Source organism: Argentina silus (assembly GCF_951799395.1).
Source record: "Argentina silus genome assembly, chromosome: 13".
Lineage (NCBI taxonomy): Eukaryota > Metazoa > Chordata > Actinopteri > Argentiniformes > Argentinidae > Argentina > Argentina silus.
In genome coordinates, this window is record NC_139667.1 from 12779096 (window position 1) to 12797631 (window position 18536).

Below are 18536 nucleotides of genomic sequence, written 5' to 3' on the forward strand. Positions count from 1 at the left end.
AAAAGCTGGCGTCCAGACTGAGCACGTCCAACGAGGCTGGGGTATGGGCAGCATCAAAGCCGAAGCCTAGACTCAGCACGTCCACAGCTTCTTTCAATCTCGTCCAATAGTCTGAAAGAAACTATTGGACGTGATTGGCCGAGGCGCCAGCTTTGATATTACCCCTGCCCACGGAGCTGTGAGAAAAACCTGCTTTGCAAACAATCACTGGATGAAAAAAAAAAAAAAAAAAAAAAGAATAGAAAAGCAACAGGACTGGATAAGAAACAGATACTCACATAGAGCGTTCATTGTGTGGTGTTGCGACGGATGAGATAGATAAAGTGAATATCGGGAACACATGGTGGGAGGTTTAGGGGTCAGGCGTAGACACAGCCACATGGGGAGACTAATAAGCTGCGAACAAGGAGGCTTCATTATTCCCAATGGATCAGGGGAGCAGACACCAGGCCACATCTCAATAGTCTAAAGTGGCTTCCTCGCTAACCCTAACCCTAACCCTAACCCTCTCTTGCGCCACGTCTGCACTGATATCCTAGGTTTTAGATATAGGTTATAGATGAAAGAATCAAGCAATATGATTGACGTCTACAAGGAAATGTAGTTTTCTTCTGTCCAATCGTCTCACTTAAGTACAGATGAAGGAAAGGAGGCGAGGAGAGGAAGGGAGCCACTTCAACCATATGGTGAAGCCGGTCGTCCAAACCAAAGGCTTGTCTGAACTACCACAGTCTGGAACACACAAACATTCCCTTTGTCTCAACACCGCTTGTGGGCATTTTCCAAATCTGATTTCACACAGGCACTGGTTAAATAGCTTCAATGGTAATGTAACGTCGTCCACGCTGGTGAGAGTTAGTAGGATTTCACAGTGAGCAGTGTCTAAATGCTAACAATGTAAAGACAGAATACTCTGCGTTTGTCTGGGTAATAAGAATTCCAGTTGAAGAGGAGCCAACGTAATATTCTTCAAAACAAAACTCATTTGACATGATTTGTACTTCATTTTTGGATTTGGAGAATGCCAGGCGGAACATTACGTGCTGTGCTGTGCTCTCTGTGTGTGTGTGCGTGTGTGGCAGTCCACCAAATCCATTTCTACATTACATTAGGTTAGGTTAAGAAAAAAGTGTTGCACGTTTACAAAGATTAAAGGATTGAGAAAAACACAGAAATGGCTCAAGTTACTTGTACAGTACATACAAAAGGCATATTTATTAAAAAATAATATTTTGGGATATGGACACTTCCAGGCACTTTTACAGCATCGCAAATTCCTCACAGCTGGCAACCAGTCTCTCCTGGCCTGGCACCCCTCGGTTGGCATAGAGCTACAGTGAAAACCAGGGCAGCATGTCATTCGAGACAGCTGTTGGACTGGATATGTGTAAGCTCCAGTTTACAGGGGAGGCTGGTGAAGGTAGAAATCAGAGGACGTGTGTGTTTGATACCATTCCTCAGGGTTCTCCCTAGGATTTTTTAACAAGGTGGCGCTGGAATGCATTATCAAAACCCAATCGTGTTTATTCATGTCAAAACGTGCAAAAAAAATACCACCAAAACGATGAATTGACTGAGGAACGCTTTCGCTTACGCTTTTAACAAAAATGTCATAGACGATCAAAGATAGTTACTCTATCATTGCTAAACATCAGTTTAATTTGCTCTGAAATGTTTACATAGTGGCAGAGAACCCTGATTCCTCATTCCATTCCATCTAATACAATGAGCCCGTCCTCCGATTTCTATCTCCACGAGCCTCTATTGACCTATACAGTGCTATCAGATCTATGCAGGGGTGAACAAAGGTCTCCTCTTTCAGTCAATCATTCATGCTTTCATTCCTGTCCTCTCTCCGTCTCTTCTTGTTCCACATTCCAGCTTCTCTTCATTCCTCTCCTCCCTCAGTCTATTGTTCCTCAGTCCCCCTTGCGGTCGCTCCCATCCTGGGTTCCCAGCACACACTCCAGTCTGCGGGCCTGGATGGGAGGCAGCTGTTCGTACGTGGTGAAGCCCAGATCAGAGCTCTGCTGCTGGGGCAGCTTGAACAGCAACAGGTGCCCTCTCAGCACCTGGATAGGAGAAAGAGACAGACAGATACACTGGTGTTAGGAGAGGAGAGGAGAGGAGAGGAGAGGAGAGGAGAGGAGAGGAGAGGAGAGGGGGGGGTGGAAAACTAGAAGGTAGTGGGAAGGGTAGGAGGGGAGAGATGGAGGGTGGTAAATGGAGAAGTGAAGAAAAAAAGAACAGAGGGGTGGGGGGGGGAGTGGAGAGATGGAAGGTAGTTTGGAAGGGGACAGGAGGAGTGGAGAGATGGAAGGTAGTTTGGAAGGGGACAGGAGGAGTGGAGAGGGGGTAGAGAGGATAGATAAAGCGTTTACCTCATCAGTCAGGTAGTAGGTCTTCCTCAGCAGGCTGCGGCGAGCTGCTTCTACCTGCTGCACGGAGAGAGAGGAGAGATCCAGTTAATACTCACTATGTGCATACCTGTGTGTGTGTGTGTGTGTGTGTGTGCGTGTATGTGCGTGCTTGTACAGAGTGCATTTGTGCGTGTGTGTGTGTGTGTGCTTGTACCTGTGAGGCGGCGTCCTGGGAGAAGATGAAGGTGTTGACGTGACACAGAGCCACCGTGTAGAGGACAGGGCACCAGGAGTGTCTGAGTGTCCCTGTCACCAGGGCCCTGAAGTACAGCCTCAGCACAGGGAGGGAGTCCTCAGGGGGGGACGTAAACCTCTCCACTGGGATGGACAGCTATGGGAGAGGGGGGGGGGGGGGGGGGGAAGAGAGAGAGAGAGAGAGAGAGAGAGCGAGAGAGAGAGAGAGAGAGGGAAAGATAGAGGTGAAGAGAGGGGAAGAGAGAGAGAGAGAGAAAGAGGAAGAGAGAAAGAGAGAGAGAGAGACAGAGGGAGGAAGAGAGAGACCAAATGAGGACTCTTATATGTCAACCTTTTCATACAAATATCTAAGGTAGACATTCCAGAGCGCCATAGCGCCACCTACTGGTAGTCAACATTCAAAAGAGCAACATTCTTTCTGGTGTACTGCCACTGTGGTCTGTAATGTATGCAATGCTCTCTCTTGTATTATAGTAACTGAATGTTTTGACATGGTGCAAGACATACTGTATCGCCACTGAGATAGATTACAGCAGGATAGAAATCCGAGGACGATACCATTCCTCATTCCATTCCATGCATTACAATGAGCCCGTCCTCCGTTGTCTACCTCCACTAGCCTCCCCTGGATTACAGTCATCCTACACTACTGTCTTTGTGCCCCCCCCCCTCCCCACCCAGACCCCCGCCCCCAAACACCCCCCAGTCCCTCTCACCTGCTCCAGCGACACCCCCAGGGATCTCAGCAGCCCCACATGTTCCCCGAACACCGCCAGCCTCAATGTGGCGCTAAACCTCCTCTGCAGCGCCAGCAGGACGAAGCAGCCGAACAGAGGGTCCCCGAACGACACCGCCTCGTACTGGGACAGCAGGGCGCTGTACAGGTCGTGGAAGGAGGCCAGGCCCGGAGGGGAGGTGTTAAGGTCCAGCGCATCCAGCCTGGAGGGCCTGATGAGCAGCCGGAGCAGGGCCCAGGTCAGCCTCTGCACCGGACGCTCCAGGAAGAGGTCGCTGGAGCACAGAAAGACACAGACCAGGCGGGCCAGCTTCGCCACGGGGAGAACCACGGCCAACGCCTCCTCCCTCCACACCTCCAGCAGGAGGAGCCACTGGAGGCAGTGTGTGACCGACTGCACCGCGCCTGCGGGGAGGTCCTCCACCTGCAGGCCGCCGCCCTCCGACGTCCCCATTCGCTCGAAGAGGCTGATGAGCGGGATGAAGGGCCAGTCGGAGGGCAGGGAGGGTCCGGAGAGCTCCGGGAGGAGCTGGGTGTTGACCCAGGGCGTGCGGCCCAGGTGGGAGTCCCTGGAGGCCAGGACAGAGGGCTCCAGGTGGGCCAGGTGGGTGAGGTAGCAGCCACGGACCGAGGGGAGCTGGACACACGTCTCCCTGAGGAGGGGGCCTAGGGGGTGGGGGGTGGAGGGGGAGGAGACCTCCTGGAGCCGGAGCTCTGACAGGTCGGCGGCCTCTGGGCCTCCGCTCTGGCCCTCTCTGAAAGACATGAGGAAGGTCAAAGGTCGGCTAGCCTAGCCCCTGTTATAATGATGCATACAGCACATTATCATAGTGTCTACATTATCATAGCAGCCCTCTCTGGAGGACAAAGAGAATGGTGTTCACCAGAAGAAGGGGCCTTCATAAGGCTAGCCTTCATTTATCATGGGGAGTAGTACATCCTTTGAGTCTTTGAAATGATGCTGGGAATGATTTAGAGCCACGGGACTCAACCTCAACAACAACACTGACAAAGACAGATGACAGAGGGCTATTATCACTGTTTCCCAGGAGGGTAGGCTGGTGGTGGAGGTCGAAAACGGAGGACGGGCTCTTTGTAATGCATGGAACGGAATGTTCTGTTCAGAACGTTGTGTTTGATACCATTCCTCATTCCGTTCCATGCATTACAATGAGCCCATCATCAGATTTCTGCCTCCACTGCTGGTCCCCAGACAGCTTCCATATGTTCAGAGTGGACCCATCTGTTTAGTACGGCAAAGACACACACAAAATAAAATAAATAAATAAATAAATAAAATAAATGTTAACCAAGAGAAAGCTGATGTTGTGCGACAGGGGTACTTCACATCAAAAGCTCTTAATAGTCACAACCTTTACCCAACCTGTTTCACATTTAACTTCACAACAATTAGACGCAGACAAATACAAAAGGAAAGCAACAGTATGTCTGTATGTGTTTGAGAAAGATGGATGGCGGCGATTAGGGGCCCGATGCTGAATAAACAGCCTCTCATGCAGCTCGGTTGGAAAACGATGCCCGCTGCGGTCCACTCCACCGCTGTCATAAAACAGAACATTTTTCTGACCGTGGATCAACCGGTTGATGCTTGGTGTACTGTGCTGATGTAACACATGTGGCTGAGAGGAAAGCACGCTGGCTGAAAGTGAGGATTCAAGGAGGACAAAACAAACAAAGTCTCTCAACAAAGTCTCTACTTTGACAAAAGTGGAAATGTTTCAAGGCATAGGAATTCAGGAAGTATCGGTTTGTTTTGTTGGGAGCATATGGAGATCGACTGAAGGAGAACTACTTATTGGTTTATAGACTAGAATAGACTGGACTAGAATAAAATAGACTAGAATAGAATAAAATAGACTAGGTTAGACTAGAATGGAATAAAATATACTAGACTAGTCTACAATACATCTACGTATATGAAGACCAGTGGAGGCTGGTTGGACAGGGCTCATTGTAATGTACCATTCCTTATTCAGTTCCATCCATTACAATAAGTCCGATTTTCTACCTCCACCTGCCTCCCCTGAGACAGACAGACATGAATGGCAGACTCACGGTATCAGGTCCTTGTTGAAGATCATGGTGGAGATGAGTTCGTGGGCCAGGTACTCACTGCCTGGCAGCAGCCACGGCAGAATGACGAGCGCCACCTGGTGGTAGAGAGAGGCGTGCTGCGCCACTTTAGGGTCAACGGGGACCTGAGGGCAGAGGGTACAGAGACAGAGGGTTACATACTGGACCTCATCCCACATACAAACACACAGACACAGACACAGACACAGACACAGACACAGACACACACACACACACACACACACACACACAGACAGACACAGACAGACACAGACAGACACACACACACAGTAAATTATTAAGTAATGTAATGTAAACTATCAATATCTATAAAAAACAAAACAATGACAGAAATAATGTGTGAAAGAACTTTCAATCCCAGTCATCATGAGTAGGTAATTAGTCAAATCCAGACATAGTTGAAATGCACACACCAACACACCTACACACAGACACCCACACACACCCCCCCACACACACACCCAATGACTGAAAGCAGACCATACACTATCTAGTCTTGCTAGGCCAGACTGACAGCTACAACAAGCAGTGAGACTCTTACCAGCCTGTATGCCAGCCTGAGCAGCAGGAAGATCAAGTGGTGTTCGTGACGTAGCAGCCAGGCGCTGGTGTGGTGGGACAGGGTGGGCTTGGCTTGAACACACCCTCGCAGGTACCCCAACACGGACTCTGACAGGAGCAGTGAACTGAACTGAAGAGAGAGAGAGAGAGAGAAAGAAGAGAGATTATAACCCCATTGCCTAGTACAAGTATTTGAATAGCTCAACATCTTTGAAATCATCCATGGACAAATGCAAGTAAAAAGGACAAAGTAAAAGTACATCCATTCAGCCACTAGATGGCAGCAGCTGTGCATTACTTTCCCCTCAGAAACACACTGCAAACAGGAAGGTCCCTAATAACCAAGTAAAAATAGTAAGTCTGAGGACCTACTTTGCATCGGAGGCCTTTGTGTATGGTGGTGATGGTGTCCAGGAGGTAGCAGAGGGCTGTGACGAGAGGGATGGGGGAGCTGGGGGCAGCTAGCCCCAAACGAGACCTCCATCCTGGGCAGGCCAGTCCAGGTAGGCTGGGGAGGGACTCCGGACCAGGGCGACCGGACTGGGGGTTACACACGGTTGAGCAGGACCTAGGGGAAGGGGGGGGGGGGGTGGGGGGGGGGGGGGGGTGACAACACAGATGTATATTCACTAACAACAGAACTTGGGACACTGGAGAAGAATTAATGTGACTTTGATGAAGGATGAGAAGATTCAACTCAGCAGCAAGTTTGCATTTGTCTTTTCGATGTTGTCATGAATGCACCCAAGTGAATGAGAGCACTGAAGAGAGGACATCCCCATCCAGCCATGTGTACACAGTCAGACCCTGAGTACCTGAGACTCACCTGAGGTTGTTGATGCGCCCTTGCACGGCCTCATGGGACAGCAGGGGGAGGAGCACCTGTGATGTCATCACCTCCAGGTCCTGCAGTGTCTCCACAGGGTTGAAACAGCTCTGAGAAGGCAGGTAGAGAGATCATAATATTAGACAATATAGACTACCAATCTGACAGTCTGTTTCCAGGGGTGAATTTGAGGGGGTGGGGGGACTGGGGAACAGTGTGAAAGTAATTTGGACAAGGAGAACCTGTTTTGAGCTCAATGCCCAGCTTCCACTAAATCCTGGTCTTCTGAACCCAAAATCAACCCCTAGGCCCTTCACACGTCCACACAAGTGCATAAGTGGAAGGGGCGTTAATCTTCACATTGCAGTTACTGCTATGGTGTGTTGTGTGTTGTCATACATTATGTATGAACAGAGTCATCATGTCAAAGAGTAATGGTGGTGTGATGGCTGCTGGACCACTGTGTGTGTGTGTGTGTGTGTGTGTGTGTGTGTGTGTGTGTGTGTGTGTGTGTGTGTGTGTGTGTGTGTGTGTGTGTGTGTGTGTGTGTGGTCTTCACCTGGTTGGAGAGCTGGGAGTAGAAGGCCCCCAGGTAGAGCAGGTAGGCAGGCAGCAGCGTCAGACAGCTCTCCCTCTGGGTGGGGTCCTCCAGACCCCTCACACAGCCCTTCAACAGGCTCAGCAAGGTGGGCTGAAGCCCGGTCACATGACCCCACGTCACTGGGGAAGGAGGAGGACACTCGGCCCCCTGGGAACTGTAGTACGAAACATCAATCAGTCAATGGAAATCAATGCAAAAACAGCAAAGGACAGAAGTACAGGAGAGATTTTAAAACTGCAGAAATATGATGATGGACACACCAAGCGGCTCTACAGTAGATTGTATTTCTTACACCTGTCCGGTTCCTTGGGACACACTAGCACCGACAGGGTAGAATCAAAGTGAAGGGCCCGGAGCTCCAGAGCCAGTGTTACCTGACGAGGCCAGCCTGCAGCTCCTGATGGCAGCCGGCGGTGTGCGTGACCTGGGTGAGCAGGGTGAGGAGGGCCTGGATCCTCTGGAGCTCCAGGTGCACCAGGGGGTCCGAGGGGGGCCGCGGCCGGTGGGCCGACTGACACACCTTCACCAGGACGGGGTACAGGTCTCTGGATGTGGCAGAGGGAGATACAGGGAAGAGAATGTATTTTGCTGTTGTTGTTATGGAGGTGGTTCGTTGGCTCAGTGAATATCTACACATGTCTGACACAGAACAAAATGACACAGAACAGAATATACGTTTTCTAACGGATATCGTAAAGGAATCGAGCGTGATGATTAACCTTCCCTGTGACCTAAGGTAAGAAGCTACCTCCCCGGGGGCGCTTAGTGGCGTAGCACACTAATGCGCTTACCACGTCATCGCAAGGTTCCTGGTTCGATTTCGATTCCGACTCTCGTCATCTTGCATGTCATCCCTCCTCTCTCTCTCCCATCCTTCCTCTCAATCTCTACTGTCTCTATCCCAATAAAGCAGAAATGCCCTAAAAACATATTTAAAAAAATAAATTAAAAAAAAGCTTCATGTCTGTGGGCTGACAGTCTTGTCTTGTGGCAGGGCAGGTTTCAACCCTGTTGCTTACACTGTGAGACACACACTAAGGGAGACTTCAGAGAGCGAGCAATCCCCTTGAAGCTTCAAATAAGACCTTTACATGAAAGAACAGACTTTTAGCTGACACAGCCTTCCTTCCCACATATCATCTAAAAGTCATCTGATCTTTGTCTGCCATCTTAGACATTCCCTTTGAAAGAGATATTGGTAGGAAACCAACCACAGCGTGCTCAGAAAACGTATCAAGGTGTCCCTCCTGGCTGACTGAAACTTGTGTGGGTTAGGGGTTTGCCTGTCTATCTGGCTGGGGTGAGGTGCCAAGGGGCATTGTCTTACGACAGCTGTCATTCTGTCATTCTGTCTGGGGTTGATTTGGGACTAGGAGTGAGACTGGAGGCCTGTCTGACTGACTCACATGTATATGTTGGTGGCCTGTCTGTCTGTTTGTCTGTCTGTCTGTCTGACATGTATATGTTGGTGGCCTGTCTGTCAGTCTGTCAGTCTGTCTGTCTGACTCACATGCTTATGTTGGTGGCCCGTCTGGCTGTCTGTCTGTCTGTCTGAGGACGGGCTCATTGTAATGCATGGAACGGAATAAGGAATGGTATCAAACACATGTATATGTTGGTGGCCTGTCTACCTGCCTGCCTGTCTGTCTGTCTGATTGACTCACATGCATGTGTTGGTGGCCTGTCTGCTGGTCTGTCTGTCTGACTCATATGCATGTGTTGGTGGCCTGTTTGCCTGTCTGTCTGCCTGTCTGCTAGTGTGTGTGTCTGTCTGTCTGTCTGTCTGTCTGACTCACATGTATATGTTGGTGGCCTGTCTGTCTGTCTGACTCACATGTATATGTTGGTGGCCTGCCTGCCTGCCTGCCTGCCTGTCTGTCTCACATGTATATGTTGATGGTCTGTCTGTCTGTCTGTCTGTCTGTCTGACTCACATGTATATGTTGGTGGCCTGTCCGTAGCCGGCTGCTACAGCCCACAGCCTGTAGGCCTCAGTGCTGACCTTCAGGGCCTCCCCCTGCTCCAGCTGCAGCTGGCTGGGCTCCGGCACCAGCAGGCGGTACAGACGCTCCCGCGCCCCCAGAGAGTTCAGCTGGGGACCAACAACCAGCACTGTTAGGGTTCACTGGAGAGTAGGTGTTGCCATTGTTATGGCTAATGGGTATCAAACAAACAAATAAAACCAGAAAACATGAAATACATTCACTCCATCATCACTTTGTTCAATAAAAAAAGCATACTAAGATGCCTACAGATAGCAGCTTCTTCAACTCAACAGAGGGATAGAAGAATACACCCAATAGAATAGAATAGGTTTATTGTCACAAAATAGAACAGAATAGAAGACAAGTTATGACTTCATCAGCGGCACAGTAAACAGGTGGTTGGCATGGTAATACCATCTGTCGAGCTCAGGGGAGGCTGGTGGAGGTAGAAATCGGAAGGATGGGCTCATTGTAATGCATGTGTGTTTGATACCAATCCTCATTCCGCCCATGCATTACAATGAGCCCGTCCTCCGATTTCTACCTCCACCAGCCTCTCCCTTGCTCTAGCTACACACTCACCAGTCTGGCACAGGCGTGTCTGCCAGAGGTTGCCAGGATGCGTAGCAGCTTCATGGCACTGGCCAATGGCAGTCCATACACAGACTGGGGGGCGGGACAGGTGGGAAGAAGCCAAGAACAAGGAAGGAACTCTGACATCACCGTCTCCATCAGGCGAGGGCAGTCCAACACCTACAGAGACATCAAACTTTATTAATCTCACAGGCAATAAATAAAGCATAGGGAGCCCAGGTCGTGAATAAAACATCCCCTACATAACCTCCAAGCGCAAAATGACTTACTTCCCAGGGTTCTCCTCAGGACTACATGATCAAAACCTACTCGCATTTATTCATATCAAAATGCGCAGAAAATACCACTAAAACACTGAATTCACTGAGGAACATCCTAACGCTTTCACTCACGCTTTTAACAACAATGTCGTTGGCGATCAAAGATAGTTACTCTGTCATTACTAAATAAATATATAGTTTAATTTGCCTTGAAATGTTTACATAGTGGCACGAAAAGTTCACAGCATGGCACAGCAACACTCTTCCATTCTTCGGGGAGAACCCTGCTTCCCATACATTTACAGATACTAATACAGCGTTTTGGTGGGTGAGCTCAGATTCAGTCATAGCTAAGATGGGCTCACAGATGGGTATAATGTCTGTCTATGGACAGGGCCCGGTACAGCCCGTATAGGACGCTGGTGCAGGAGGTTACCTGGGTGGCAGCGGAGGAGGAGTGGCGGGCGATGCGGGTCAGGACCTCCAGCAGGTCCTGGACCGCCCGGGGCGAGGGGCGGACCACCTCTAGGATGTAGCGCAGCCTGGGGAGCAGCTTCATCCTCAGGAGACCCTGAGATCCAAGGGGAAACACACACACACACACACACACACACACACACAGATTAACACAACGCTGGAGGTTGATAAAGTACAGTATATACATTCATTCATCCTCATCCTTTCATTCATTAATTTACTCCTTCCTTCCTTCTTTTATTCAATGATTAATTAGTTAATTTCATCATAACATACATTTCTCACGACAAACTTAAAACAGAAACAGAGATCATGAAAAAGAAATGAAGAAGAAAAAAAGAGAGAAAAGAGGATTACTTTGACGACATCATCCCTCGCTACGTCATGATCCGTCTTCTTCTCTTCCTTCTCCTTGGCCGTCTCTCTCATGATGTCAGGCAGCCCCTCGTCCTCCTCATCCTCCTCTTCCTGAGCGGAGGGCAGCAGAGGGAAGCAGGGCAGGCCCTGGAACCATGACACCGTGCTGTCCAGACACTCCTGAGACCAGCGGGGAGGGAGACAGGGAGACAGACAGGGGGACAGGGGGACAGACAAGGGGGACAGAGAGACAGACAGGGGGACAGGGGGTCAGAGAGACAGACAGACGGAGAGACAGACAGGGAGCGAGGGAGGGAGGGAGGGGGACAGACAGGGGGTCAGAGAGACAGACGGACAGACAGATAGACAGGGAGACAGACAGGGAGATAGAGAGACAGACGGACGGACGGACAGACAGACAGACAGACAGACAGACAGACAGACAGACAGACAGGGAGGTTACCCATCTGTTCTCCACACAGAACAGGGCCAAACTGGGGTACAAGTGAAAACAGCTCTCTGTGTCTTAATCCCAAATCATCCCCTATCCCTTGGGAGCTTGTGATTCCACTAAGCCTGTAAGAGGATAAAGTCAACTTAGAATTGTGTGTCTGTCTGTGAATCCCCTTACCTCATCGTCTGAGGAGACCAGGAGCGCTCTGAGCGCGTGCACCGCCGCTGACATCCCTCCTTCCACACTGTCGTCCAATGAGAAGCGGAGCAGGAAGAGGAGGCCGGCGTCCAGCAGAGTGGACACCACACTGCCCCTGAGAGCAGAGGCATAGACCCCAGCACGGGCCTACGCAGGGAGAGAGAGAGAGCACAGAGAGGGGTCTTCAAAGTCAACATGGGTTTAACTGTCTTGTGATAAAGACACCTACACAGACATACCTGTGTAGCATTTGCATTGCATTGCATTGTATTGTATTGTATTGTATTGTATTGTATTGTATTGTATTGTATTGTCAATGGCCAGACTCTTCTGCTGGATCAGCTAAATGATGATGGTATGGTATGGTATGGTGTGGTATGGTATGGTACAGTACAGTATAGTATGGTATGGTATGGTACAGTATGGTATGGTGTGGTATGGTACAGTACAGTATGGTGTGGTATGGTACAGTATGGTACAGTACAGTGTGGTATGGTACAGTACAGTATGGTACAGTATGGTATGGTACAGTATGGTATGGTGGTGTGGTATGGTATTGTACAGTATGGTACGGTATGGTGGTGTGGTATGGTATGGTATGGTAGTGTATGTTGTGGTATGGTACAGTATGGTGGTGTGGTATGGTATTATACAGTATGGTATGGTGCAGTATGGTATGGTACAGTATGGTACGGTATGGTATGGTATGGTAGTGTATGTTGTGGTATGGTACAGTATGGTATGGTGGTGTGGTATGGTATTGTACAGTATGGTATGGTGCAGTATGGTATGGTATGTTATGGTACAGTATGGTACGGTATGGTGTATGACCTTGGTGAGGATGTGTGCCAGAGTGTTGAGGGCCAGACTCCTCTGCTGAATCAGCTGACTACGAGACAGAAGGAAGAGCTCCTGGAGAGAGTAGCCTGCCAGCTGGACAAGACAGAGGAGGAGAGGGTGATCAACAGGTTACATTCACTCCTTCTGCCAATAAACAGCTCAATCAGGCGTGCTAGTTTAGGGCTAAAGCAGATGTTAAGACAGATGAGTTCCAATGCTCTACTGACCTCCGGCTCCTCTCCGTGGTGGTGCAGGCCCAGGTGGGTGGGCAGGTCCTCTGTGGGCAGGATCAGGGTCCCAGTGAAGTCAAAGCGAGCCTGCATTGCCTATCAGAGCAGAGAAACGAAAGGTTATCATTGGACGAGACCATGTTTCCATGTCTGTGCAGAGGGCATCCCGACAGTTTTATACACCCTCTGGGCCGGGCCGACACTTATGCATGATAACGTACCATCTTGGTGCTCTTCCTCCGGGGAGCGGGCAGGTCTCTGACCCAGTCCAGCTTCTCAGGCTCCAGCTTGTCCATGTGGACCCAGTCCCTCTGGGGCCGGACAGGCAGATCCTCCTCTGGAAGAACATAACACAACTCATCATCAGTATACTCACTCATTCATTCGTTTGTTCGTTCGTTCATTCGTTCATTAGCTCATTCATTCATTCATTCATTCATTAGCTCATTCATTCATTCATTAGCTCATTCATTCACTTATCAGTCTGATCATGCACTACACATGGTCATTCATTCAATCGTGATTGATTGATTTGATTCACTCATTCATTAATTCCCTTATTGGACAGGGATCATGTACACCCTAAGTATAGTAATGCACCAGTCAGCTCGTTTCGATCTGCGGTCTCTGCGTAGAAAAACATAAAACATCATGACAGCTCATTTGCAGTAAAACGATTCGTAAAATACTCAACAAGTTAAACAAGAAAGCAAACAAAGGATCTTAAGAGCCCAATTATGAGTCCCAAATCAAGGATGTAAACCCGAAGCCCTCCTCTCAGGCTTCTGGGGAACTCTTAATGCCTTCATCGACATCAGTTCCTAACACTTCTCTCTAATCACTCTAATGAGGAATAAAAGCAGAGCAGGCAGTGCTGTCTATCCTGATACTGCAGTCAGGCAGGCACACACACGCACGCACGCACGCACACACACACACACACACACACAGTGGTTCAGAAGCTAAACGTGCGCACACACACACACACACACAGTGGTCCAGAAACTACAAGTGCACGCGCACACAAAAATAAACACTCCCCCCCCCCCCCACGCGCACACACACACACACACACACACACACACACACACACACACACAGAGAGTGGTCCAGCAGCCATCACACCACCATTACTCTTTGACACGCTGACTCTGTTCATACAGTATGTTCTGAGCTGTCCCTACCATCTCCATTACCCAGAGTGGATCTGGGCCGGGCCCAGGTTCTGGTTCTGGCTCTGGCTTGGCTGGCTCTCTGCTAATCAGACAGAGTGAAATCGATGATCAGCTCTGGTATTCTAGTCACGAAGCCCAGGCCAAGGCTTCTTATTCTGCAATACCATATTAGTTGTGTAATTAGAAGCGAGGAGGGAGGGACAGTGTTGGCAGTCATCCAGGTGCACTGCCTGGTCTTGATTGTGCAGACTAGGCAAGCTCTTTTGGGCTGCAGTCCGGTTCTCTACCTCAAAGTGTACTGTACTCTCCCAAGTGTCTCCCAGTTGTTCATGCCCTCTCAGGGAGTTAAAGACTAAGAGTGAAGCTCCTTAGTCGTGCTTAAACCAATCCAATGTTTCTAAATCCGTGAGTGAGTGCACACTTCTGGGAGAAGTGGAATATTGGACCTCAGCCCTACCTACACACGAACGCACAAACACACAAAAACACACACACACAGGCAGGCACACACACATACACAACCTTTGATTGGCTGTGGCTCCTCCTCTTCCTCCCTCGTCATCTCCACCTCCAGAGGATCCAGCCCTGGCCTCTTGGTGTCTGTCTCTGTGGTGATGTTCTGGGCAGAGGCTGGGGTGGAGGCCGGGGCGGAGGCCGGGACAGAGGCCGGGACAGAGGCCGGGACAGAGGCCGGGACAGAGGCCGGGACAGAGGCCGGGACAGAGGCCAGGGCAGAGGCCGGTGCAGAGGCCGGGACAGAGGCCGGGGCGTTCTGTTGTTTGCGGGACTTGACAAAGCTCAGGAGCCGGGGATCTGAGAAGCAGAAGTGCCATTAGGCTCATATCAGACACAGAGCAACACTCTAAAAGCTAATAAAGCCTCAAATGTAGTTTAGCATCTTTTCTGAGATTGTGGACGGTGTTATTGAGAAGCCTGCTTGTACCAGTTCACCTAAAGCAGAAATGCCCTAAAAACATATTAAAATAAATAAATAAATTGATTTCTCCTGGTTCATATAAATAAACATTTATGTGTGTGTCATTTTCTTCTCTTTTTTTTTTAATGGAATCATTTAGTTTTATTGAGAAGGCTTGAGGGATGAAACCGGACCTAATACATTGTGTATGGAAAAAAGAGAGACAATCTTGTGTGTATTCTCATTCAAAGCGTTATGGTGAGAAAGGCGTGTGATCTTCCAGTACCTAGCTGAGCCATCAGCTTCTGCTGCTCCTCCAGGATCTGGGTCTGGGACATGGACTGGAGCTTGGCCTGGTTCTCCTGGTGGATCCTCATGGACTCTACCGTACTGCCTGGCCCCCCCAGACCCTGCCCTGAGATCAGCCTGGGACCCCCCACTGCTGCTGCTGCACTACTGCTGCCTTGGAGGAGGGGGGTGGAGGAGGGGGGTGGAGGAGGAGGAGGGGGGGGGGGGGGGGAGAGACAGAGAGAGAGAGAGAGAGAGAGAGAGAGAGAGAGGACAGTAGTCAATTCAGTGAAAGCCAATTAAGGCCCTAGAAGTAGATAGACCTACATTTGCCCTTTATGAAATGAGTGCATTCTAATTGATACTTACTGTCAGAGCTAGAGGGCAGTTGATCCATCTCCATAGCAGACTCAGGAGGGAGGTTCACCAGCTTGTTTCCAGGTGTCTGACCTCTGTCTGCTGCGGCAGAGTGTAATGGTGCCTCCCCTTCCTTCTGTCTCTGAGCTGAGATCTGACGAGCAAAGAGGCTCATTTTCCCACCAGTTGGAACCTGCACCTGCACAGAGGGAGAGCATAGTTTGAATTCAAATCAAACGTTATATACATTTCATACACAGACGCAATACAATGCGCTTTACAGGGAAAATACATTTAAAAAACTGTAAAATAAAATAAAATAAAACAACAAAAGTACACCCACAACTTGTGGAGTATCATTCTGTGATCATAGTTCAACTTCTGGCAAAGCCGTCTACAAAGCCGTCTACATCCACAATAGCAATATCGTTTCATTATCGTAACTGAGTCCTTACCTGGCTCTCAGTGTCAGGGCCACGGTGCAGTACTTTAGGGAAAGCAGTGCCTGTGAATGTTGGTGGGGAGACTGAGGTAGAGCTGGTATCCCTCTCCTATAGGAGGGCCACACAGAGGAGAAGAGAGGAATTTCAACTTGAGATAAAGATGTGGAAATGCATGACCAGACAAAAGCATTAAGAAAATCTGCACACTGGTTGCTGCTGACAAAAGTGAATAATATATTGAATGGACAACGTTTCAACCTGACTGGCTCTTAGTCTTGTCCTGGGGACCACACAGGGTTGCACATTTTTGTTCCAACCCAGCACTAACCCACCTGATTCAAGTAATCAATGACTTGATGATCGGGCTTTTTCATCAGCTGAAGGTGTGTTACTGAGTGCTGGTCTAGAACAAAAATGTGCACACCCTGAGCTGAGGGTCTCCACCCTGCAGACCGGAGTTGACGAACACTGGGCTAGATGATTGAGGAAGTATGACCATATATAGATAATCTCTGGCGTGACTCACAATGATCTTGGAGAGCACAGCACTGACGTGAGTGTCGTGTCTGTCCAGCCTCTCTGCTGGGTCCTCATCCTCGAAGCGGACGTGATCCGCTTTGAAGCGAGACTTCTTAGGGAGAGCTGGGGTCAGAGAGGGCATCTCATCTGGGAGATCTAAAGCAAAAGATGAACAGCGTCATGTTATCCACCGGCAGATTTTGCTCAGGCTCCATACCAGTGGTGGCTGGTGGAGGTAGGAATCAGAGGACGGGGCTCATTCTAATGCATGGAATGGAATGAGGAACGCTACCAAACACATGTTTGATACCATTTCACATTTCAATCCATGCATTACAACGAGCCCATCCTCTGATTTCTACCTCCACCAGCCTCCCCTGCTCCATACACAATCCACTATCCACACATTGAGGTGTCTAGGTACAAGATCTATAACGACACAGAGACATACACTTATTATTATTATTTTTGAAAATTGTATTGGATCTGCATAGGAAATGTGCCACATTAATACAGTTTCATTTGATTTAACTTGCTACATATATGATCGATCTTGACATCCAGTATGACAGACTGAGTTAATATGAACCTGGCATGTTGATGACATCTCTCTGGCCTGCTGGAGACCCCTCCGAGTCTCCCACTGCTCCTCCCAGCTCTCCTCTCCTCTTGTCAGGTCGCCGGACCACTTTGACCGTGGAGGGGGTCCCTGAGGCCAGAAACTTCTCCTGCTCATGGAGGAGGTCCGCCTCAGAGTCAGTGGGCTTGGGGCGCCGGAACATCCCTGTACAGACGGTCAATCACGTTCATGCATGTCAACAATATTCCATGGCAATGTATTTCATAAAACACACCGAACATAAGGTGATGAATAATGTTAGACAATGACATTTGACTGTCTGTCAACATCGTGGTACATTATAAAATACTAAACGATAATATCTATCATTTACAGTTGTTCTTGTTGTTGTATCAAACAGTAAGCAAGTGTCCACACCATCAACTGATATTGTTTGCAACCACCTGGATGTCAAGTCAAGCTAGATACCGTTAATAGCCACATTTTGACAACCAGACTTACAGATTTATCAGAGTAGCTCGTCATTGCAATGTGCTGTCGCCAGTTATTACAATAAATAACATGCATTAGCTAGTCTAGAATCTAGATAGATAGCCACGGAGATACAGCAGCATCAAACATTAGCTAGCAAGCTACAGATGGACTGCGTTTATCAGGGGAACCATTGCAATCAGCTACTTCTGCCCAAAATAACACACGCTACATTCAAGTCCTTTTATGTTTAAATAGGTGTTTAACGAATATTCACCTTCAGTAAGGAATCCTATGGATTATAATTCACAGAATTGTGCAAACAATGTGACAGCTCCGAAAACTCATGCCACACTGACAGGGGGAACGTATTTCCTGTGACACCAATAGTAGCGCCTTCAAAATAAAAGTCCAGTGTTACACGCAATAAGAGCTCTGGTTATACTAGTTGGACAAGTTGCACATCACCCCTTGTCCCGATGTAAACCGATTTTTTGTTTTTTAGACAATAAAAAAATGCAATATTGATATTGATGATTATGATAATTAAGATGATGATGATGATGATGAAGATGATGGTGATGATGAAGATGATGATGCTGATGATGATGAAGGCATATTTGTATTATGGAATACATACTTAAGCCTACTTCGAGGATGAGGACTTAGCCCAGACCATAGCTCTGACGTGTTCAAGTGCAACGATTCTCCCGGGAAACAGCATGATCACCTCATCCAGCACCACGGACAGCGCTGCCGGCTGCAGACGACATGTGGTGCCAGACGATGGATTGCCTGCGCGGAGGAGTCTGGCGTTTATTATCTTCTGATGTAAGGACAAGTGCGACAAACTGAATGTGGTTTAATAAAGAAGGGTCTGAGAGGCCAAAATTAAAAGCCTAGTGTTGCAAGTATTCTATTCACGGAGGAAATGCGGA

The 18536-nt window shown here is 48.8% G+C and overlaps 1 protein-coding gene across 1 annotated transcript; it reads right to left on the bottom strand.

The window, feature by feature from the left end:
- Positions 1 to 1222: 1222 nt before the first annotated feature.
- On the bottom strand, positions 1223 to 17969 carry rpap1 (RNA polymerase II associated protein 1). Its single transcript, XM_083683615.1, has 25 exons — positions 17876 to 17969; positions 17137 to 17331; positions 16555 to 16703; positions 16041 to 16136; positions 15598 to 15784; positions 15227 to 15403; positions 14547 to 14837; positions 13071 to 13186; positions 12847 to 12945; positions 12611 to 12712; positions 11759 to 11926; positions 11128 to 11307; positions 10730 to 10864; positions 10022 to 10192; positions 9389 to 9546; positions 7829 to 7999; positions 7413 to 7608; positions 6854 to 6963; positions 6400 to 6595; positions 6008 to 6157; positions 5428 to 5570; positions 3332 to 4106; positions 2575 to 2751; positions 2382 to 2438; positions 1223 to 2072 (listed from the first exon to the last, which is right to left on the bottom strand). The coding sequence occupies exons 2-25, from the start codon at positions 17327 to 17329 to the stop codon at positions 1920 to 1922; spliced, it is 4350 nt and encodes a 1449-aa protein (XP_083539741.1). The 5' UTR covers positions 17330 to 17331; positions 17876 to 17969; the 3' UTR covers positions 1223 to 1919.
- Between the last annotated feature and the right edge of the window lie 567 nt (positions 17970 to 18536).

Excerpts from the sequence above, each read along its gene's own strand:
- rpap1 (XM_083683615.1), bottom strand. The coding sequence starts at position 17,329 with ATGTTCCGGCGCCCCAAGCCCACTGACTCTGAGGCGGACCTCCTCCAT. Across the intron at positions 13,187-14,546 it reads GGAGCCACAGCCAATCAAAG|AGGAGGATCTGCCTGTCCGG; the intron begins GTTGTGTATGTG and ends ATGTTCTTCCAG. Across the intron at positions 12,713-12,846 it reads ACCACGGAGAGGAGCCGGAG|CTGGCAGGCTACTCTCTCCA; the intron begins GTCAGTAGAGCA and ends TGTCTTGTCCAG.